Below are 24,406 nucleotides of genomic sequence, written 5' to 3'. Positions count from 1 at the left end.
TCAATTTCTACTTGTGAAGATATAGGATTAATTTAATCTGTGACCTGACAAGTTTCTTGTTCATAATTTCCACAACAAATGTTGAACATTTATGTTGCACCTTATGAATAAAATGAAACAATGCATATTGTGAAAGTGAATGATCACCTATGAGTTTTGTACCTAGCAATTGGGAAAAAGAACTAGAAATGTTTAAAGGGCAAATACATTTACTGAAAAACTGTTTTATACATCATCAAGCAGCGAAACAAACCTCATTTCCCCCTTTCTAGGTTACAGTATTTGTTTTATTACAATTTAACTAGTTTTCAGTAATTCTACAAATCCCAGGTAAAAAGAGGTTTAGAATGCACCTGAGGAGCTAAAGAAATGCTGTTGGCTGTGTAGACATTTAATTTATACCTTTCAGACAGGGGTTTCAACACCTCATGAAGAATTAACTGTATCCAGTTGACACTTCTGTAGTCTGAAAGGCAATTTCTTGCACCTTCTCAGTACTTGACAAGGGAATTTTGCCAGAGTGACTAATTGGAAACTGAAAAGGAGTACTTGTGGCACCTTAGAGACTAACAAATATATTTGAGCATAAGCTTTTGTGAGCTACAGCTCACTTTATCGGATGCTTATGCTCAAATAAATTGGTTAGTCTCTAAGGTGCCACAAGTACTCCTTTTCTTTTTGCGAATACAGACTAACACGGCTGCTACTCTGAAACCTGTCATAATTGGAAACTGATTCTATTACCAGAATTAATGATACACTTCAAAAAGTGTATCTGGGGGCATGGCTACACTTGCAGTTGTAGAGCGCTGGGAGTTAAACCAGCCTTCGGAGACTGCAGCAGGGAAAACGCTGCCGAGTGTTTACACTCTCAGCTGGAAGCGCGCTGGCGTGGCCACACGAGCAGCTCTTGCAGCGCCACAAAGAGCAGTGCATTGTGATAGCTATCCCAGCATGCAAGTGACTGCAATGTACTTTTCAAATGCAGGGGGTGGGGGTGGAGTGTGACAGGGAATGTGTTGTGTGTATGTGGAGGCAGAGAGAGTGGGTTTTTGGGGGGCTGAGAGCGTGTCAGCATGCTGTCTTGTAAGCTCAGACAGCAGGAGACCTCCTTCCCCTCCCTATAACTCCACCCCCCCCCCAGCCCCTCACTCACTCACTCAAAGCAAGCAGCATTCCTCAGTGATGGTTCCTTTGTCCCAGAGCAGATAAGCAGCCAGCTGTCAGAAACAGAGCTTTGAAAGGGCAAATCTGCATTCCTACAGTGAGTTCAAAACAATGACAAGAGTGGCCACTTGACTTAAGGGGATTATGGGACATTTCTAGAGGTCAGAGCACAGTAATGCAATACCTCATTCACACTGGCGCTGCGGCCCAGCAAACGTTATTCCACTAGCCGAGGTGGAGTACCACCAGCACTGTAGCCGTGAAGTCAGAGCGCTCTATATACCTTGCCAGCGTGGATGGGTAGTGAGCGAATGCGCCCGGGGCTCCTTTATTCCGCTGTAACTTGCAAGTGTAGCCAAGCCCTTAGGCCTTGTCTACAACAGAAAGGGTTTGCTTGAAAACTGATCTTGGTATATATAGCTATACCAGCAAACCCTCCAACAGAGATGCAGTTTATACCAGTAAAGGGGTTCTTTCGCTGGTATAACTTACTACCAGCTTCCCCAACTAAATAAACTATGATGCAAAAGCACATTCGTGTCAATATAACTGCATCTTGCATTAGGGCTTTTGCCAGCACAGTATGTCTGTTAGGGATGTGATTTAAAAACTTTTTTTTTTTTTTTTTTTTTTAAAGCAACACTCCTAACCGACAGTTACACTGACAGAAAACTTTTAAGAGTAGACCAGGCCTTAGGTATTTATATAATGACAATTATTCTTAGTTGTAGTGATCAGAGCTTGGCTTGTATGTAAACATTTTATTTGTTTTGTATTTATTTGCTTAAGTACACTTTGTTTAGAAATGCCTACTATACCTCTTTGTTGAGACAAAGAATCTAGAGTAATTCCAGAAGCAACAAGTTATAATAAGTGGCTCTGGTAAAGATTCTACATTCAAATAAACACAATGACTTGGATGTTAATTTTGTATTAGTACAAAGCATTAAAATTAACAGAACAGCTATTACAGGTAGTTTCCTACAATACTGTGCAAAGGATTGGGATTCCTCAGTCACTATTACCATTATAGCTCACTCAATGATTTGCTGTAAGCTGAAGTCTGATGTACAAAGTCTATGGCAGAAGTATCTGCTCCATTTCAAATGGCAAAAAAAATTAATTTGAGCGATAGCAGTATAAAATTTTTTGTAAAATATAGTCTTATTTCTAAGTTCATCTTCAAGACTCAGAGCAGCTATATGCTCAGGATTAAAAAATGTAACTAGGTACTAGCACCTTCCTGAAAGCATTTCCTAGGATTTTTCCTCCTCTAACATGGTCTCTTTATGCAACTGTAACAATCAAATTTATACAACAGTACATGGTCAGGTCAGAATTTAATGGTTCTAACTCACTAGAAAATATTCCTCCCCCTTAAAATTAAACAGGAATCAGTTATTTATCTGATTTTGTCTTGTGGATGGGGAGATATCATGGAGTGACATTGCACCCCATAATGCTTTATAGAAATATGCTTATGAGGGTAAATATGACACAACTGGAATATGTTTTATGCTAGATATGCCATGTAACATATCTTTACAAAGGTTATGATCTACTGAATATATTCATCCTGTTTGTATGCATGTATCATTTTTATATCTGAAATTATGATGCACTGGCTCTATGCTTGTATTTAAAGTGTCTGCTGTAGGAAGCCCCCAAGACAGATTTGGTCAACATAGTGTGAAGGAGTTATTCCAGTAATTGGGAGTACTTAACTAACAATGGACTTTGGGAGACGCCAATCCACATCTGAGTTTTTCTGGGAACATTCAAACTAACATGTAAACAATGGCGTCGGCCTGCAAAAAGCTGAATCATTCATAGACATGTGACTTGCCCAGTTGGCTAGAGACACCATCTTGTGGCTGTGAAGTTGCACAAGAGAAAGACTATATAAGGCCCTGGAAACCCCTCCATTTTGTCTTCAGCTGGATAGATAGCCCCTCCACCCCAAAGAGATGCCTGAAAGAAACTGGAACAAAGGGGTGTGAGCAAGGGCAGCAGGTTTGTAGAAATTTTGGTGGTGCCCAGAACCCCTCCGTCCGGCAAAGTCCCCCCCCCACACCTGCCTAAGGCTCTGGGAGGGGGTCTGGGGTTCAGGCGATTGGGGTACACGAGGGGGTGGGGATGCAGACTGTGAGAGGGAGTTTGGGTGCAGAAGGGGTGAGAGGTCAGGCTCTGGGAGGGAGTTTGGGTGCAGGGGGTGTGAGGGGTCGGGCTCTGGGAGGGAGTTTGGGTGCAGGCTCTGGGCTGGGGCAGGGGATTGGGGTGCAGGGGGGGTGCAGGCTCTGGAAGGGAATTTGGGTGGGGGAGGGGTCTGGAGTACAGGCTCTGGGAACAAGTTTGGGTGCTGAGTGCAGGCTCTGGGCAGGGGTGCAGGAGGGGGTGGGTGTGCAGGCTCTGGGAGGGAGTTTGGGGATAAAAGTAGGTCCAGGGGAGGAGTGGGAGTGGAAGAGGGAGTTAGGGGGGAAGGGGTGCGGGGTGCAGGATGGGGGTGCAGGATAGGGGTGATGGGTGCAGGCTCTGGGAGGGAGTTTGGGGGTGAGAGGGAGTGCAGGGGTGGGGGTGCAGGAGGAAATTTGGAGGCCAAAGGGTGTGTTTGTGGAGGGGGTGTGGGTGCAGGCTCTGGAAGTGGATGGGGGGGGTTCGATGCTTACCTGGGGCACCCCCTCCGGCAGCAGCTCCTAGGCGGGGGGGGGTCTCCTCATGCTGTTGTCTCCAGGCACTGCCCCTGCAGCTTCCTATTGGCCGCAGGGGTGTTTGGGGTGGGGGCAGCGCACAGCAGCACAACCCCGTCACATGGGCTGCAAGGTCTTGCTGGCAGCCATAGTGGAACGAGTGTGCAGGAAGCCCCACTGCACTGCTGGGTGGCGGCGGGAGCCCCCAGGCTGTATTAAATTGCCCGGGAGCGGCAGGTGGGGCAGGGAGAAGCGCGGGGGGAGTGGGTGGGGTGGGAAACTTTGCTGGAGACGGGCCCGTGGGACAGGAATATTCCTGGTGCCCAGGCACCACGGGTCCATAGAACTTGCTGCCCATGGGTGAGAGTGATTGCTGGACCCAGACTAGGAGAAAGTCTAGTCTGTAAAAGAAGCTTATTGGAACATCTCTGAGGGGGAGATTTACCTGCATTTAGTTTTGTACTGTATTAGGCTTGCGTGTTTTATTTTATTTTCCTAGAATCATAGAATATTAGGGTTGGAAGAGACCTCAGGAGGTCATCTAGTCCAATCCCCTGTTTAAAGCAGGGTCAACATTGACTAAATCATCCCAGCCAAGGCTTTGTCAAGCCGGGACTTAAAAACATTTTTGCTTGGTAACTTACTTTGTTCTGTCTGTTATTACTTGGAACCACTTAAATCCTACTTTTTAATATTTAATAAAATCACTTTTTACTTATTAATTAATCGAGAGCAAGTAATTAATTCCTGGGGGAGCAAACAGCTCTATCAGTGTTATAGAGGGCGAACAATTTAAGAGTTTACCCCGTATAAGGTTTATACAGAGTAAAATGGAATTATTTGAGGTTTGGACCCCAAAGGGAACTGGGTATCTGGGTGTTGGAGACAGGAGCACTTCTTAAGCTGTTTTCAGTTAAGCCTGCGGTTTTTGGGGGATGTGGTTCAGACCTGGGCCTCGGTTTGCAGCAGGCTAGTGTGTCTGGCTCAACAAGGCAGTGTACTGAAGTCCCAAGCTGCCAGGGAAAACGGGCTTAGAGGTAGTCCCAGCACATCAGATGGCAGTCCCAAGGAGGTCTTTGTGACCCAACCCATCACACATGGCAAATACCTCAAGAGGGATTTGAAGGAGGAGGAAGTACTAGCCTTACACATGAGTTCAGAAAGCGTGTTTCATGAGTAAGGAAGCAGACAAGGCTGGCATCATTGGCAGAGGGGAGGAAAGGGGCATGAGACCCACACAAAATGAGATTAAACAGGGAGGGGGAGAGTTACATGAAGGACCTTAAAAGTGAGGACAAGAAACTTGAATTTGATGCAATGGAAAATTGAAGTGCCAGTGGAGATATGCAAAACATGGTGAAAGCTCTGGGCAAAAAAGCTTGGCAACTGCATTTTGTATGAACCAAAAGAGGAAGATGTGAGTGTAGGAATATCACAGGAAAGAGGCTGCAGTAATTAAGATGTGAGACAAAGCCTGGAGGAAGTTTTTCAGCTGTAGGAACTAAAAGGAAAGATTGGATGAAGGAAGAAAAATAGCAAGATTTGAGCTCCATAACCCCAAACTCCCATGACAGTTATGTTCAACTAAAACATTTAAACTGTCAATTAGTTGGAGGGGACTTGTGCACAGAAGACAGAACTTTCACAGGAGTTGGACAAAGTCTATAGAACTCACTCCTGAAAAAATGACCATGAAGCTCATCATTTTTCAGAAATAAATGCAAGACTTATTTCTTAGACTTAGCTTTTGTGCTACCTGTTAACAAAAATGTTGAGGAAAAACACCGGTTAATTAATCAAGCTAATTCTATGGGCTGTGAAAGATAGATATTTTTAAAATACTGGGGAAGTGTTTATACTGTCATGATAGGGGGTTCTCATACACACAACACCCATGTATTATAATTCACACTAATATCACAATTAATTCCTGGCCAATTTCAAAAGGCCAGAGTTACTGGCAGACCTTTCTGCTTATACTTACATTTTTTGCCGTCATGTCAGACAATATTTCTTTATATTCTGTAAAACCATAAGTTATCCTTTTTCATCTTCAAAATGTACATCCTGTTAAAAAGACAGATTTTAACACCTTATATAATTAAAATGGATTCCTGAAGTACATCACTAATTTAATGTATTACCCCATAGACTGTAAATGGGTGTCTTGGGTGGTGATAATTTTCAGTGACAGACTAAGCATCACCTTGAGTCACATTTTGCAAGGCCGCTGGGAATGTAACGCGGTTTAGGATAGCTATTAACGGTAAAGAGGTACCAACTATACTAAGCACTGCTACTACTAAAAAAAGAAGCAGGGTACACTATTAGTAAGTGTTGAAACCAAAATTCCTGAATTGGTTATAGTGGCTACACGCTAACCCTAAACTGAAACTGAATGAATTCTCTCCATAACTGACAGATGTTCTGTCGGCCACCCAAGGACTTCCAGCAAAAACAGCAGAGAAAAGAATTGAGATTCCAGATTTCACAAACAAAACCAAAAGAACATGCTTGTGGCATTTTTTTTTCAGGCCTCCTTTCAGCAAGAAAAAGTACAAACTCAGTTCTCTCTCATCTTTCAGGTCTTTAAGAAATGAAGGATACTTACTTATAACTGGAATAGTCACACTCACGGGAACAAGGCCTGCCAATGTAGCCTAGTCTGTGGAACCTTCTCTAAGCAGTGCCTGTTGAAGCGCTCGCATGCCCCCTTCCACTCCTCCTGTCCCTATTTGCAAACGTTCTGAGAGTGAGGCTATAAAAAGGGGGCACACAGTGCCCTCTACCACCTCTGTTCCTTCCACTGTTGTCTCAGAGAAACTATCTGTAAAGACTCAAAAAGAAAAGGAGGGCAGAGAATGTGAAGGAAAAAAAAAATACATCTCAAAGGCTGTAAGTAACCAACCTCCATTTTTTCTTTGAGCGGCCTCTGCATATTCCCACTCATTGAATCATTTGGAGAATACCAATTTGTTGGTTGTTATCAGACTCCAATGGCTTGCAAAATGAGTCAGACTGTCCCCAAACAAAAGGGTAGGAAAGACTAATGCCGATTAGCTGGCCACACTTGAGTCTCATGTCAAATTTGAGTTCTCCAATTCAACAATGATATAGTAGCTGAAGACTACTTTGACTTTGAGGTTGAAATGACTTTCTTCTGCTGGGTCTGAGAGGAAGCAGGCTGTTGATGCCTGTGTGACAAATAAAATACCGAGACAATGGAGGATTACAGAATTGCCTCTGATACCTAAATGAAAAAGTAGATTGTCTTCTTCCGGAAGTAGAATATAATCCAAGAGAATGAGCAGTCAATCTTGTCTTTTTAAAAAAGTCTCCAAAAGATCAGTTTTATTACGGACGTCAGTCACCATAAAAGCAGAAGGTCCTCAACTTTTAATTTTAGCTGTGTAGCCAAAGTAGAAGATCTTAACCAAGCATATCTTCTCAACGTGACAGTAGATGATAAAGCTCTAGCACCAGAATCCAAAGCATCAAAAGAAGCTCTAAGAGCATTCTATAAGTGGTCCTCTTATCGCATAAATGAAACTCAGAATAGGACACAGCAGCCTGATATTAGCTATCCTAACACCAGCCAAAGAAAACATCTTCCTCCCTAAGGCACCCAATTTCTTTCCCTCCCTGTCGTAGGGTGTAGAATGTGCTTGGCTTCCACCATACCTGTTGCTCATAGCTGCTACCACTAAAGAATCTGGAATGGGATGAGTAAGAAAATAAAAACACCTTATGTGGTAACTGGTACAGTTCATCAGCTTTTTCAGATACAGGTTGACAGGAAGCTGGAGTGGCTCAAATAGCTTTTTGAGGGTTGTAAAAGACTATTCAAACTAGGCAAAAATACTCTGTTTTCTGAGGGAGCTCCCAAAATATGAGAAACAGGATGTGATGCTTCCTCCACTGTCACAGAAAATAATTAACAATAAAGGAATATGATCAAGGTTGTGGAACTGGAGAGTATATTCTGAAGATGAAATTATGCCCACATTTTCATTCTGGGAAGAATCTGTCTGAATCACATTCTCTGACTGCTGCTGTTCCATGTGCTCAACTACTTTCTCATCTTCCTTTGATAGGATATCAGATACTACAGTAGGAGTAGCAGATTCATCTGCAGCTACTGGATCCCATAGGTCTTGATCTGATACTAAACTGGGAGGAGTGGTAGATACGCTGGAGGGGAGGGATAGGATACAGAAGGACCTAGACCAATTGGAAGATTGGGCCAAAAGGAATCTGATGAGGTTCAATAAGGATAAGTGCAGGGTCCTGCACTTAGGACGGAAGAACCCAATGCACAGCTACAGACTAGGGACCGAATGGCTAGGCAGCAGTTCTGCAGAAAAGGACCTAGGGGTGACAGTGGACGAGAAGCTGGATATGAGTCAGCAGTGTGCCCTTGTTGCCAAGAAGGCCAATGGCATTTTGGGATGTATAAGTAGGGGCATAGCGAGCAGATCGAGGGACGTGATCGTCCCCCTCTATTCGACATTGGTGAGGCCTCATCTGGAGTACTGTGTCCAGTTTTGGGCCCCACACTTCAAGAAGGATGTGGATAAATTGGAGAGAGTCCAGCGAAGGGCAACAAAAATGATTAGGGGACTGGAACACATGAGTTATGAGGAGAGGCTGAGGGAGCTGGGATTGTTTAGCCTGCAGAAGAGAAGAATGAGGGGGGATTTGATAGCTGCTTTCAACTACCTGAAAGGGGGTTCCAAAGAGGATGGCTCTAGACTGTTCTCAATGGTAGCAGATGACAGAACGAGGAGTAATGGTCTCAAGTTGCAGTGGGGGAGGTTTAGATTGGATATTAGGAAAAACTTTTTCACTAAGAGGGTGGTGAAACACTGGAATGCGTTACCTAGGGAGGTGGTAGAATCTCCTTCCTTAGAGGTTTTTAAGGTCAGGCTTGACAAAGCCCTGGCTGGGATGATTTAACTGGGAATTAGTCCTGCTTTGAGCAGGGGGTTGGACTAGATGACCTTCTGGGGTCCCTTCCAACCCTGATATTCTATGATTCTATGATTTTTGGAAGCAGGCACACTTCTATATCAGCCATACTGGGGAGATCCCATAAATTCCTTACATGGGGGCCAATATGGCTACGGAGCCTGTCAGAACCCCAGTCTGGAAACATGCCCATAGGATGAGGAGATCCAAAAGATCCACAAGGTGGAATAAATCCTGACCTAAGTGGTTGAAACCTAGGCTCTTTGGGTTGTTCGGATCCTCTTCGGATTGCAGATCCGATCTCAGATCCGTAACAGATTTTTTTGTTTTTTTGACAGCAACAGAACCTGAGAACAAGTCAGTCCTTATCTAATAGGTCTTCCTGAAATAAGAGTGTGCAAAGTCTGTTCTCTCTCTCCTTACATGCTCTAGATATAAACCTAGAGCAGAGAGCCTTTGCCAAGACATGCTAGTTACTTCACATCATTGTCCAAAGTTGGAAAACTGCCAGACAGGAAAGCACATCTTAAAATCCACTTTCTTCTTTTTTAGATCAGTCATCCTGCATGGAACCAAGCCTTAACCCTAAAATAACTGTAACTCCTCACTCTAACACTATCACTTATCAGTAAAACTATAATAGAAGAACAACTATATTTAAAAAAACAACAACCTATCAAAGCTCCAGGTCCATCAGACCCAGTGAGGTTAATTTACATCTGGTGTTGCAGGTACCATGTTTCCTTTTATAGCCTCACCCTCAGAACATCTGAATGCTAAGGGGTAGGAGAGGGCACACAAATGCTCCTCTGCCAGGCATCGCTTGGAGAAGCTTCCATCATGTAGATTGCATTAGTGGCACACTCTCACAAGCAGGAATATGAAGAGCCTATATATAATGTATTCTTCCTCTCATGGAATAAACTATGGAGTACTGAACATTACCTGAAATAAGTATTGAGCTCCCACATATAGGCGACTACTACCCTGAGTCACCTATGAAAATTTTCAAGAATTTTTATAAAGAAATAGTTCTAAAATTAGAGGCCACTACAAAGAAAAAATTCAGACTGATTACGGATTACTATTGACACACAGCAAGACTAATAAAAATATAAAATTAATTTAAAATATTTACAAAATTAGATTTAAATTAAATTAGATATTTATTTAAAAATAGTTTGTTTTTTTAAATAAACCTGTTTAAAATTAAATTTGAAATTGATAACATGTTAAGGCCTAATTTTACTATAATCTAATCTAAATTATATACAAAAAATATTTAGGAGTATGTATTTGCTGCCAAATTTTAAAGAAAGTCAAAACCACTGAACTGGTGAAAATCACCGCCTAAGCACCTGGAACCAGAGGTTGCTAAAATGCTAAACTAGCTTTGGACAGCAGTAGCCTCTTCTGCAGATAGAATATTTTTTGCAATAGAGCTTATTCAACTCAATGACTAGTTCGTTCAAAGTTGAGACACTGATTGGGAGTTGACAAAAGCAGGAAAGCTTTTCTTCTTCTTCCAGTCTAGATGTGAGACAGCAAGAGCTACTAGTTCTAAATTGAAGAACATGGTGACCAGAAAAAAATCAGTTCAATTCATCACCTACACATACTTCTTTTGTTTAATCAATCAGTTTTAAATGTAAAACCTCTTTTGATAAACTGTTTGATAAACATTTTCATATTATCTAGTAAAGTTAAGGTAATTTTATTTAATAAATTCAAATGCTGCTTTTATGCATGTAATTGAATTTGAATTTCCATCCAAATAGAACCTGAAACAAAGCCACCAAGGAGTGGGAGAGCAGTACAGAGCACCAGCTGCCCATTCTCAGTAGCTCCCCTCACTTACGCTCCTCTCTCTCTGCACCCCCTCCAGTCACAGCAAATTTCCACCCCTCACCCTCTCTCCTTCCATGATGGAGAAAGGAGGGGGCTAGTCCCCCTGGCCTCACTTCATTACACCCCTGGACCTACCTGGGTTCTGGAGTCTACGCTGGTAACTAGGAGGGTAAGTTGTAGAACACCCTAAGGCACTGTGGTCTAACTGCCCCATGTAGACTCTGCTGGTATGAACTAAAAGGTACCTAGTCACCCCAGCCTGTGGCTTGTGGTGACAAATCCAGTCCAAAACCCACAGGAAACCTCTGCTGCTTCACTTTTGAGACCTTGACCGTGTAGTCTGTGCATGTGACTCAGTGCCAGTGGAGAAGAATGTTTATACAAGTGTGTGTGAGCTTGCTGTGACCCAAGGACCTCTTGATGCCAACTGGCAGAGGGCACAAGTGTGCATAAAGGTTACAGGGACCCCCTGGGTCTGGTATTTACATACTAGTTCACCAAAAAGTGTCATGTAAGGTCTCTACTGAAAGCCTGTGTCACACTGGTGGTCATAATCTTGTAAAAATGTATTTGTGGATAATATATAATGATATGTATACACTGGAAATCATGTTCTTAAAGCCTTGAAGTGAAAGGCAGGTCACCCAGACTAACATGTCTTAAAACAGGTTCCACCAGATAGGACACGGGAGACACACTTATCTCCCTGGCTGACCACCGTGCATGTCTTACGAGGGAAGTCTATGTGCATTCTGAGTCAAATGCTAACAAAGACTGGGGGACTTCAGCACGAGAAATTAACAGGAACAATGAACAAAGAGAGGAAGAACAAAGGACTGGTCTAATATAGCTAGGGGTGCAGAGAGATGCCCATGCATCCTTCATCTGGGGAGACAAGTTGCCAGCGGGCTTGGTCTTATGAAAGGAAGGTCTCAGCCATGCTGGTTGAAAAACCTCTTTGAAAAGAACTTCATGTAAATAGTACCTTATTAGACATGAGGGAATTTTGTTAGTTGAGTAAAGTAATAGGATGCATGTTATTTTATATAACCCATTGTTTCTGCAGGACAAGGAGGAGAAAGACACTGGACTAACAGTCCCCACCCCACCCCTGAATTTTGATCATAGGTGGGTTGGGAAAAAAAAACACAAAACACCAACACACAACAAATAGTTGGTGGGTCACCTTAGTGAAAAGGCTGGGAACACTAATCAAGTGTATTGAACTTGCCTACTAAAAATCATGTTTTTCTTAACTGAACAAATTATGTAACAGTTAATTTATGTTGCATTTTTGATAGTTGTGCAAATTATCTATTACATAATTTATGGTTGACAAGTCAGCTGTTTTCCTTAGCAATACTATAAGCACAATGCTACTTTGCAAACAAAGGATTTAGTCTAAAATTATGGTGTTGATTACAGGTAAAATATCACACAAGTGCAAGGCACCAATCTGCACAATATCTCAAAAATAGCTTAATAAAAGTGGCGATTTATTCCCCCCCCCCCCCCAACATACAGAGTACCAGTAATTTACAGTCAGGCAAGCTGAGATAGACATTTGGAGACAGCATCCCACAAATGTAAAATAGAGGTCTTGAAATCTGGAGAGAGCAGAGAACAAGAAGTGCAAGAAACTTTGTCAGATGTTTGAGGAAACAGAGGAGCAACTTCATAGACAGACCGAACATTGTAAAGCTTACTGAAGCTCTGTTCAGCAAATCTGCCATCAAAAGCACCTGACAATGTACCCTAAAGGAGTATTTACAGTGTAACCTGAAAAATGTTAGAATCATACCAAGTTAGAGCCATCTACAGAAATTCTATTTTCCAAGAATATTTGAAAATTACATAAGAGAAAATAAAGAGAAGCTAAAGATTTGGGATCGAATCACCATCGTCACCTGAGACCACTGATGCAGAAAATCAACATATTCACTGTTTTCAGCAAACCACAATGGAAACACGAATTGAAATTAAGTGTACTTCTGTTGGATTGTGGGACATTGGACTCTGAACTTTAAGACTATTAGCCAAGCAACCTGGGAAACACTGGATAAATACAAAGTTTCCTTTGACCAGATCATTGCAGTTGTATCAGACAACACAACATATATGAAAAAGGCCAGGGCGCAGAACAGAGCATGAAAGCGCATGCGACATGTGTTGTTCACCTAAACCTGGTTGGTGACATGTGGCATAAAAACCTTGAAAAAGGAAATGACGTGGTTGTCGTGAAACAAACATTTACAGCCTACCCTGCATGTAAAGCTTGCTTCTGTATGCATCAAGAAGATGAAGGAAATAGTCCAATTCTTACGTGCTGAAACAGTAGGTTTAACATTGTGTTTCCACTTAGCTCTCACAGAGAACTACATTTCCTTTTTCAAAGAAGAGAGCAATCAATCACTCAAGCAGTTTGGGCGTTGCAGATGTCATCTATTTATTCCAGTTACTAGAAGTCCTTAAACAGATGAATATCTTGCAAAGGTATGAACCACCTACCATTCATACCTTGACAAAATATAAAGAACCTGTGATATGCACATGCATGTGAGTGAAAAGCAGTGCCAAAGAAAGTAAGCATGTAGCGGGCAAAGAAGCACTCCGTAATAGCGCTGAAAAAATGGAAAGATACATGCAGTGAAACTCTACTGCCGCATTTAGTTAGCCTGCAGCAACATTTTTCAATGCTTGTCTAGTATGTGACCCAAATCAAACAAAATATCTCATCACACCTGAGAGAGAAGTGTCTGAGGCTAATACACTTTTTGAAGATAATAGTGTAGCACTGCATGAATACCATGCTTACTTCAAAACTGTCCACGAAATGCGAAGTAACAACTTTTCAGTTTTGGAGAAATCTGAAACGAGATTGAAAACACTTGCCGTGATTGCTCTCTCATGTTTGACTATGCCAATAAATAGTGCTGATGCAGAAAAATCATTTTCAGCATACAAAAGTGTACTTCAGGATGACCAATGTTCCACCAAGGTATAAAACAAACATCTTATACCAGAATAAACTTAAATATACAGCTGTACCATGCACCACATGCCTGTCATTTCCTCTAGTTCTATTTTTAAAAGGGTGTCACTTCATTTCACATCATTATTGTTAAAACCAAATTAAGATAATAAATAATAAAAAGATTCCTTTGCATCTCACTGTGCTTGTAGAGGGAAGGGATTTATGTATATTTTATTTAAGGAAGTACAGATATTTTAATTTTCATAACTGTGACTTTACACATCATTTCTCCTAAACCCATTCATTTTGAGTAAATTTATCATGACTGTTCTGGAATTTTTGATAAAAAATGCCATGACAAATCTGCAGCCCTAGAGATGATGGATCAAACCTCAGGTTGGCTATAATTCTGTCCACTCTAAATTTATTGCTGGGATGATTTTAAGAACCCATACAAGTGAATTAATGAACACTATTCCTGCTACATCTTAAATACTATCCAGTCAAAACTGCCCCCCAACCCCCAAAATCTAATTTTTGTAACAAAAATCTAAGACCATCAGAAGCATTTCCTAGATTATAGTAGCACTATAGCTCTGCTATAGTTAAGGTTAGGACCAAAATCCTGTATAAAGCTCAGTTGTTCTAAGCGCTCTAAAACCCATACAGTTAATCAGATGCCCTTGAAATTTGGTTCACCACATGGGGTCGAGTGGTATGGCCAGTGATCCAAATTTGAGGCCTTTTGACCAATGGTTCACAAGATACAGTCCCCAATTGGGGAGGTGGGGCAGGGTGACCAGATGTCCCGATTTTATAGGGACAGTCCCGATATTTGGGGCTTTTGCTTATATAGGCACCTATTACATTCCACCCCTGTCCTGATTTTTCACACTTGGTATCTGGTCACCTGGGGGTGGGGGGAAGAGGAAGGAGGGGGAAGCAGATTTTCTTAAAGTTGACACATTCTGGATATGTTTTTTTGCTCACAGATAGAGATCAAACCAGCGCTCAGACCGCCGCACCAGATCACCACAACCGAGAACATGGCACCCACCAGCGCTTTGGCGGGGGATATCAAATTAAAATGTTAATTGAAAGAGCGTTTGCTTCTCCAGTTATGTACTCTAAGGGTATGTCTTCACCAGCAATGTTAAAGCGCAGCCGTGGCAGCGCTTTAACGTGGCTGTGCAGTCGCGGCACTAGAGCTGGGGGAGAGCTCTCCCATCTCTGTAAAAAAACCCACCCCCATGAGGGGAGGAGCTACCAGCACAAGTGCACGGCTCCCAGCGCTGGTGCACTGTCTACATTGCCACTTTACAGGGCTGAAACTTGCAGTGCTCAGGGGGGTGTTTTTTCAGACCCCTGAGCGAGAAAGTTGCAGCGCTGTAAAGTAGCAGTGTAGACAAGACCTTGGGCTTACATTCCTAATCAATTACACTGAGCATGTGTGGAGAGACAAGCTAACTGAGGATGTTATAGTCATTGGATCAAAGCACCACCCCAGGCACTCCGAATTCAAAACCAACCTAGGGCAGAAATCTGAAGTTAGAAAAAGCAGGCATAATGCTCCAATCTGACTCTGCCAAATGGCTGTTTTTTTAAATTAATTTATTTTAGGGAAATTTAATCTGAATAGCAGATGAGTGTTCAGAAGGCACTGGAACTACTTTTTGAAAAGAAAAACTATACAAGCAAATACTTGCTGGGTGGAGAGGGTGGCTGGGTGGAAGGATGGGTGAGAAGGGGGGGGAAGGGAGTTGGGGAATGAGGTGATGGGGAGGGGATGGTGACATGGGGCAGTGGGAAGGAATTGGTGGGAAATGGGGAGGAGAATGGGGCAGGGGCACCTGTCAACCCACATTCCCCTCCTGTGTGCCACAATCCGGGAGCCTCCAGCTCATCTACCGGGGTGTAATTCCCTTCCCAGCCCCCGATGTGAGACAGATTTCGGGGGGGGGGGAGGAAGGGGTGTTCTTGTGCCCATCTCCCTACAACATGTGTCTACCATGCTCTGAGATTGCCACAGATGAGCAGGGTATCTAATCAGCTTTTCCCCACAGCCCCCAGCCCAGTCATGTGAGCCAGGTTCTGGAAGAGGCTTGCACTTCTCGGGTGTCTGAAGCCCACTCTCTGCCCCACTGTGTGTTCACCAGGATCTTGGGGACCCTGCCCATCTATGTGGGACTGACCCCAAACCCCGGGGCCCCATGTGAGCCAGGTTGGGAGGATTGGCTTTCTGGGGGTGTCTCTCTCTCCCCTCCTCCCCCATGTGAGTGAGATCCACTGATGTGGAGCAGTTCACACATTTTAGAGCTCTAATTTCAGGCTGCCTTTAGTTCCATGGGGTATTCTCTTTCAGATGAGAACATCTCATTGAGATGAATGTGCCACTTTACACTTCTGAGTATGCTATGCTACTGATGGATGTGCAGAGCCCCTCTCCTCCATTCTCCCTCTAATTTCATACACATAATGGCATTCCAGCTCCGCTTTAGCTAAGGTTGGGAACCCCTTCCTGTTTAAAGGATGACACTTCTTCAGGCTTTAAAACCTGTGCGCTTATACAGATTGTTTTGAAATCTTCTGTGCCTTATTGGAGTGTATGGTAGGGTTAGTGATCCAAACGTGGGGTCATTTGAGCAAGTGGTTCCCAAGATACAGCCACCAGGAGAAAACAATGAAATACTTTATTTTTGTTTAAGTTTCACAAATATGAGCAACTTTGAAGTTTGAAACCATCCTGGGCAGAAATCTGAGAATGAACTGTAAAAATCTGCCTCTGTCAAGATTTTTTTGGAGGCAGGTACGGTGGGTTATGTTTTTAAAGGACCATAATGTGAGTACAGCAGAATATTCAGAATGAATTGAAACTATTTTTGAAAAGAAAATAAATTACACATTCAAATACTCACTGGGAGGGGATGGGTGATTAGGAGCACAAGAGTACTCCTCACATTTATTATGCGCAAGCAGAATGAAGTCCAGACTGGTAATTATATATAGTTGGTGCTTTAATAGAGCCAATTCAAAATAATTATCAGCGAAATCAATTGGAAGGAAGAATTTAATAAAGAAATGTGAATGATAAATTGAGCATCATTTAAAAACATCTTTCTAGAGGCCAAAAAAAAAGCTATAATCCCACAACTAAGGAAGGCAGCCATAATGGTTAAAAAACATACCTGGTTTAGAGTGGGAAGTGAAGACAGCTTTAAAATTTTTTTAAAATAATGTATAACAAATGGAAGAAAGGGGAAGTTGATAGTAATATAGAAGCCAGAAGTTAGGAATTGTAGAAAATTGATATGGGAAGTCAAAGGATATGAGGAGAGCAGAGTTAAGGAGAATGAGAAGTTTTTCAAATATATTCAGAACAAAAAGAATTCTGACATGTCCAATACAAGATAGCAATGGTAGCATTATCAATAATAATCCAGAAAAGGCAAACATGTTATGCTCTGTATTTGGCAAAAAAAACCAAACAGATGATATAGTCTCACCATATGGTGATAACACTATTTCCATTCCACTAGTATCTCTAGAGGATACAAAAAGAGGCTACTGAAGTTAGACATTTTTAAATCAGCACACCCAAATAACTTGCATCCAAGAGTTTATAAAGAGCTGGTTGAGGAGCTCACTGGACCATTCATGCTGATTTTTAAAAATCTTGGAGTGCTAAGAAAGCTCCAGAAGACTGGCAGAAAGCTAACATGCCAACGTTTGAAAAGGGTAAACAGGATGATCCAGGTAATTACAGGCCTGTCAGGCTGACATGGATCCCAGGCAAGATAATGGATTAAAAAACAAAACAAAAACACAAACACCCTAGAATGATATAGAATTAACATAACATACATTAAATGGATTAAAAGTTGGCTAATGGATAGGTCTCAAAATATAACTGTCAATGGGAAATCATCATAGAGTGGGTGTGTTTTCAGTTGGGTCCTGCAGGGATCAGTTCTTGGCCCTCACTATTTAACATTGTTATCAATGACCTGGAAGAAAACACAAAATCATCACTGATAAAGTCTGCGAATGACAACATTTGGAGGAGTGATAAATAATGAAGAGGACAGGTCACTGATTCAAAGCCATCTGGATCTCTTGGTAAACAAGGGTGCAGGCAACAATATGCATTTTAATATGGCTAAATGTAAACATATGCATCTTGGAACAAAGAATGTAGGCCATACTCACACGATGGGGCAATCTACTGTTGGAAGCAGTGATTCTGAAAGAGATTTGGGGGTTGTGGTGGATAATCAGCTGACCACGAGCTCCCAGCGTGATACTGCGGCCAAAAGAGCTAATACAATCCTGGGACATATAAACAGGGGAATCTTAAGGAGGAGCAGATATGTTATTTTACCTCTGTATTTGGCACTGGTGTGACTACTGCTGAAATACTGTCAAGGAGGATGTTGATAAATTGGAGAGGACTCAGAAGAGCCACAAGAATGATTAAAGGATTAGAAAACACGCCTTATGACGACAGACTCCAAGAGTTCAATCTATTTGCCTTAACACAGAAGGTTAAGTGGTGACTTGATTACAGTCTATCATTATTTAATAATGAGCTCTTCAATCTAGCAGAAAAAAGGTACAACATGAGTCAATGCTGGAATTTGAACTGTTTGAATTTGAACTAGAATTTGAACAGCCACAACTGTTTTTCCGCATATAAAAGCCAGAGCCCGGTGTTAAGGGGTAACAAGCAGGGCAATTACCTGGGGTCCCATGCCACAGGGGGCCCCGTGCAGCTAAGTTGCTCAGGTTTTGGCTTCAGCCTTGGGTGATGGCGCTCTGGGCCCCAGGTTTCAGCACTGCACGGCTTTGGCTTTCTGCCCTGGGCCCCAGAGAGTCTAACATCAGCACTGCTTATTGGACCCCCTGAGACCTGCTCATGGCCCCGCCAGGGGCCCCCAGACCCCTGGTTGAGAACTGCTGGTCTAGGAATTATTTTGAGAAAGTGCTATGGCCTGGGTTACTCAGGAGATCAGACTATATGATCACAATGGTCCCTTCTGGCCATGGAATTTATGTATCTATGAGTAGGTGGGGTTTGGGGTATTAGGGAGAGGGAGATAAATGGGAATGGTTGGTAGGTGGAGGGGGATAGGGATTAGGGAAGTGGTGGGAGAATGTGAGGGGCAGATGAAGTTAGGGGTTTATAGAAGGCTGGTCAGCCCTGAATTATCCCCTTCTGTGTGTGCTGGGATCTGGGGGAGCCCTACCCCTCCCTCTACAGGGTTCTGAGCTCTGCGCCTTGTGTTTCTTGGTATCTGGGGCACCTTGCTCTCCTGGGGGATGTGAAGCCCCTCTCCCTGCTCCTCCATATGAGCTGGGATCTTGGGGGGAGAAAGGACCTGATGATAACAAAAAATTAAACATCTGTAATCCAGAAAATGAATAGCTAATATGCACACCAACCTTGCATGTTGTGTGGGTCCTGGCCACTGTGTGTGGAGAAGGGGCTTGGTGTGGAGGAGGAGCAGACTGGGTGGACAGTGGGCATGGCTTGGGAAGCCTGGCTGAAGCAGAGGCAGCAGTCCAAGCTGGGGGTGGGTACTGGGAATGATGGGCCCAGCTCAGGCTACATAACCAAGATAGCATGCAGCCCTCCAGTAAGCTGCTGCCTGTGATGTGTATGTAGCAGCACACACATATAGCAAAGTAGACAGCAAAGAACAACAACTTCCATGTCAATGGCTTCTACAGAGCAAACTAACGGCTTAATAGAATGAGAAGGGGAGCTGGAAATTTTGGTCGGGGGGGGTACATGTTTCGGGGAATTGTGGGGCAAGGGGTAAAGGGAGACATATACCAGTCTTCTCGCTCATGCTTAAAAAGACTGTAATCACCATGTAATAAAAAACTGTCAAGTTTTGGGACACACACAGACCATGGATGAGATTTCTCTCACTGGCGCTCTTAGCAACTGTATATTGCAAACATTTCAAAAGCACGATCATATCCCCATTCTACTATCACAAAAAGTAAAGGGGGAGGAAAGGAGCATTCAGGAATCACACAGCAACTGTATGGCTTAGTGGAATGACCCCTGGACTGGGACTATTCTTAGCTATGCCACTGGTTGGGCAAGTCACATCACCTCTATTTGCCTCAGTTTCACTTCTGTAAAATGGGGATGATGTACAATTCTTTGAGATTTACTGATGAAAAGCACTATATAAAAACTAGGTCTTTTGATTATTACCTAGCCACTGTAACATATCAACTGCAAACCTAGGAAAGAAGTACAACTGCAAAAATGACCTTTGACTCCCACCAACACACGTTTCTCTTTAAAAAACTAGGAAATTAAATGGCAAAAAACGTTTGTTAAGATAGAGTTAAGGTTGCCCAATGATAGCTCAGACTCTTCCAGAACGTCCAGTTTGGCAAAACTCAGGATTCTGTAAACCAGGAAATACAGAGTTAGGGTAAATGTCCATACAACCTTAACTCTGCCCTCTTTGAGCAATTCCGCAGAACATCTATACCACACATAGTTCACACACTGCCTTTTCACTGTAGTGGCCAAACATTACTTGCACTTGCTCTATGCTCAGACAGAGTCTACTCCCCCAACAGAATACCACACTCATACAATTTAACTACTTTATCTTGTTTTACAACCCCATGACACTTGCACACAGGATATCACCTGAACCTATACTTTCCCCTACCCAACACTAAATCCACAGACTGCTCTCATATTCCACCTCACTACTGACAATATTCATGGCAAGAAGATCCCAGTGCCTTGGTACTAGCACTATCTATCCAATTTTGCATTGAAATGATGCACCCTGGAACCTCAAGATACATGTGCACATCTTTGCTTTGATAGCACACATCACAGGAGACGGGGACACACTCAGATCCAGATTTCCTCATATCACAATCATCATAGTTCTATGACGTTCTTCAGGCAAATCCTGGATCACCTCCTATCACAATCAAAGGTCTTCCAAGCTGCCCCAGTTTATTCCTCCACCATTCAATACAGCTACACCTAACTCTGTGAATGCAGCTGAGAGCATGCAAATAATTCCCAAAGGCTATTGCCAGCTCCAGGAGGGCACAGTTAAGGTTGTATGGGCATTTACCTTAACTCTGTACTTCCTCATTTTTAGAATTTTGCTGAATTCAATGTTCTTAAAGGGCACAAGCTATCACCAGGCAACTTTAACTCTGCATTAATGAAGTTTTTTTGCCATTTAATACCCGGGCTTTGGAGCAGAGCCCGGAGCTGGAGTGTGGAGCAGCTCCAGAGCTGTGGAGCTGCAGGTTTTTGCCTGGAGCTGGAGCAGAGCTCCAAAGCCCTGTTTAACAAATAAACACTCCCTTGTAGTATCTGCAACACAAATGCTGCAGCCATGTGCTAGTGCATCAAATCCAGGAACTGAAAGCAACAAAAATAAACTAGTCTATTTTCACTGCCCAAGTTGAGAGAAAAGCAATGAGTAATCAGTATAAATGATGAAAACTAAAGCTAGATTTTAAAAAGTTACTTGGCTTAAACAATATAAGGAACTCAGGAAAAGGAATAGGTATATACATAGATCGATTCTCTAAGTGCTTCATTTTAAAGTAAGGGAAATCTCAGATTTGATTTGATATCGGGAATCATCGAATATCAGTAATGACTCCAATTCAGATTTCCTGCCAAAATAGCAACACAACCACTAGTCCTCTAATAGAGACCATTAACTTTGTAAATAAAAGAAAAACAACCTTTGTGGTGATGTAACAGAACACAAACAGCATTTAATATGATCAGTTTAGCACAAAATTTTTGAAACCAAAAATGTTTGCTGATCAGTGATAGTCCCTTACAATCAACAATTCAGAATGCTGGTATATTAAATTTTAAAATCACAGCTCAAATTATGAGAAGATTTAGAAACAAACATTGCAAAAACGTTACTAAGTTCACTTCATAACTAAAGATGATGGGTAAATAAGTGGGTCTACTAAACTAGGAACTAATGCAGATATCTTTCATACATTTTATTCATATATGTTTGGAGTCTGTACGAAATTCAAATTTAAAATTCAATAACTTCATCAGGGATAAATTTCAACCCAAGGGCAAAGGATCTATCCAAAGTCCTCTGAACCATGAACTTGTATTAGATATATGTTGTTTTGGGGGAGGGGCGGGGGGGGAAGGGGATGGCTGCATACATAAAAACAAAACTGCCATGTCAGAGCACCTCTATACACTTTGCAGTGTGCGAAGTGGGGGCTCTGCAAAGGCCTCATAGGACAATACAGAGAATATCATTGGTGACAATGTGGAGGTGGAACTACTGGATCTGTGACTGTGAAGGTACAATGATTCCAAATGACTCCTGCATAAAGTATGGAGAGGCTGTAGCCATCAGGCTACAACCACAGTAATGGAGAGATTGTACTGTATTCCTACATCATGTGTTAAAATTTGGGATGGAAGTGCCCGTTCTCTTCCTAATCCCTGTTTCAGCCCCACCATTGACCCCTTACCCCTGCTATTCCAAGTACAAAGTCTTGGATCCTATGCAAGGGAGATGGATGGATGTGCTTTCACCTCAAGTGAAATATTTCTGTATTTGATGGGCAACCTGCTTTCTGTGAAATTCAAAAGTCTTTCTGATCTGATATACATAAGGCTACAAAGGGATACAATTGCCAAGCATATTTAGTCTGCTTAGAGATAATTTTATTAGTGAAATGAACTACTGATAATTTCTCAAAGATTAAGTTGTATCAAATTTAGTGATCCAGGAGATTTTATCCAAAAAAACTCTACTACAGTCTTGTTACCAACCTCTATGCCAGTAAAAACAGTTGGTATTCTTCCAGCTTTATGAACACATTCTGTCAAGCTCAAGAAGCCAAACTTTGTGATCTCACCATCTGCCATGACCTCTTGTCAGTTTCAGACAAAAGAACCCATGCAGATGGTCTCAAAATGTAGATTCTTTCTTATTCCCAGTTACTACTTGACAGCTTGCATCAAACAGATAGCAAAATGCAAAACTTGACTTTGTTCTCTCACTGGGTTTCTGATGAAATTATACAAAGATGGATTTGGAGGCCCGGTCCTATGGCATGGAAAATGTGCCTCGTAGATTAAGTATCTTTCTCCAGAATGTAAAGCTTTTCTTTCTAAAAAAAACAACCACCACAATTTGTTCACCTTGTGGTTACACACAATTTACCTCACTGCTCTCGTTAAAGCAAGTCGACAGCTGAACAATACACTAAGCAATAGAAATACCAGGGCAACAAAGTCCAGTTATGATCACAAACACGGAACACATTCAAAATCCAAAAAATTATTAATTTAGTTAAAAGATAGCTACGTCCAATTCTGATTTATCCAGTGAGATAGATTAAAAAAACCCCACAACCTAACCCAATCTTCTCTGCAGCTTAAAAAGACTAATCTATTCTAAAATTTCATTCATATTAGAGCTTTGACATATAATTCATTTATTGGAAACAGACAACACAAGTTACAGAATGTGTTTTTCTGCAGAACAATATTTAGTTCTCCAGAAATTGATTTGCCCTTAAAGTTGATTGTTCTAAAGACTCATTTTTACACAATAGCATAATAAGCTTCTGGTAAACAAGTCTATTAAACAAAAACCTCCGGAAACTAAAGAGAGCCTCTTACACTGGAAAACAGACTATTTCATTCCTATATCCATGTTTGAGCAAACTTCAGTTTTAATTTCTTTCTCTCCCAATTTTTTTCATTGGCACCTCAAGACACTTTACCTCCAAAACAAATGAGCACCAACAGATGAATTCCGCTGTGCTCCTAAATACCACCCATCACCTCCCACATACTGCAAGTCTTCCAAGCGTCAGTGCTGTTATTATGCCAGTATTATACTGTCACACAAGACAACAAAATAATGCAACTGGGCCCTCTAGTTGTTGGATAGCTTTTTTAGAATTTAAGCCATCACTTTTACTGTATTTCATTAGATGGTATTTGGACATGATCATGTGGGTAAACTAAAAAAAAACTGTATTTTATTTTTTTTTAAATCACAGAAAAAAAATCCATTCCTAACAATCTATTTAAGTGAGGCAGCTAGTAGATCTTATGTCTACTGCAATGTAAAAATTATTTTACACTCCATGTGCCACTCTTCCTTTCTGAAGATATTGTTGAGCTGCTCCTAGTTATATGGAAAATTGACCTATACAGTGCACATATTCATTTTGAAAGACAGAATAAATTATATGTACATCTATCCCTAGAATTAATGTTAGGGTTCAGCGCAGTGTAGAACAAGATTAGGTTTCATAAGGCTGCCGGGTAACAGAAAGGTTCCTTGATTAATCAGTACAAGCTCAGTTTTAAAGCTACTAATTTATGCATAGTGGCAAAATGGATTAGACCACCTGTTGCACATATGCTACTAAACTGTGTCTCGGTTTTCAGACCAGGTTCTTAATTGCTCCAAGTGTTCACCAGAATTTTTTCTTCCACAGGAATAAGTGTATTGCCATCTTGTTTCTACAAATCTTACAAATACATTTTAGTATCCAATTCCTATTAGACGTTATTCTCAGATTTTGTAAAAACAAAGCCTCTGTTGAAAATATTACTGATCATTAATCAAATTATACAGTTTAAAAAATGAAGATTTGGTATTACAGAAACAGAAATTCAAATTTGTTAGCAAACAAAAATATAAGTGGGGACTTCTTACTTTGGAATTTCTATTAATTATTCTGTGATCCT

The 24,406-nt window shown here is 41.7% G+C and overlaps 1 protein-coding gene across 6 annotated transcripts in view; it reads right to left on the bottom strand.

The window, feature by feature from the left end:
* The window catches only part of TFDP2 (transcription factor Dp-2), a 156,772-nt gene that overhangs the window by 123,751 nt on the left and 8,615 nt on the right, over positions 1-24,406 (bottom strand). For 2 of the 6 annotated variants that reach the window (XM_073359794.1, XM_073359795.2), the window contains exon 1: positions 5,839-5,912. The exons of 1 other annotated variant lie outside the window; for it this stretch is intronic. In XM_073359794.1, coding sequence (XP_073215895.1) covers positions 5,839-5,840 — 2 coding nt within the window. In that variant the 5' untranslated portion in view covers positions 5,841-5,912. Of the gene's footprint in view, positions 1-5,838; positions 5,922-13,485; positions 14,357-24,406 lie in introns of those variants that run through there. 3 more of the 6 variants (XM_073359798.2, XM_073359797.2, XM_073359796.2) reach the window with 3 other exon arrangements.

The sequence above is a fragment of the Lepidochelys kempii genome, chromosome 9 (genome assembly GCF_965140285.1).
Source record: "Lepidochelys kempii isolate rLepKem1 chromosome 9, rLepKem1.hap1, whole genome shotgun sequence".
Taxonomy (NCBI): domain Eukaryota; kingdom Metazoa; phylum Chordata; order Testudines; family Cheloniidae; genus Lepidochelys; species Lepidochelys kempii.
Note: the sequence above shows the minus strand (reverse complement) of the source record. Positions and strands in the feature narration are given on the sequence as shown.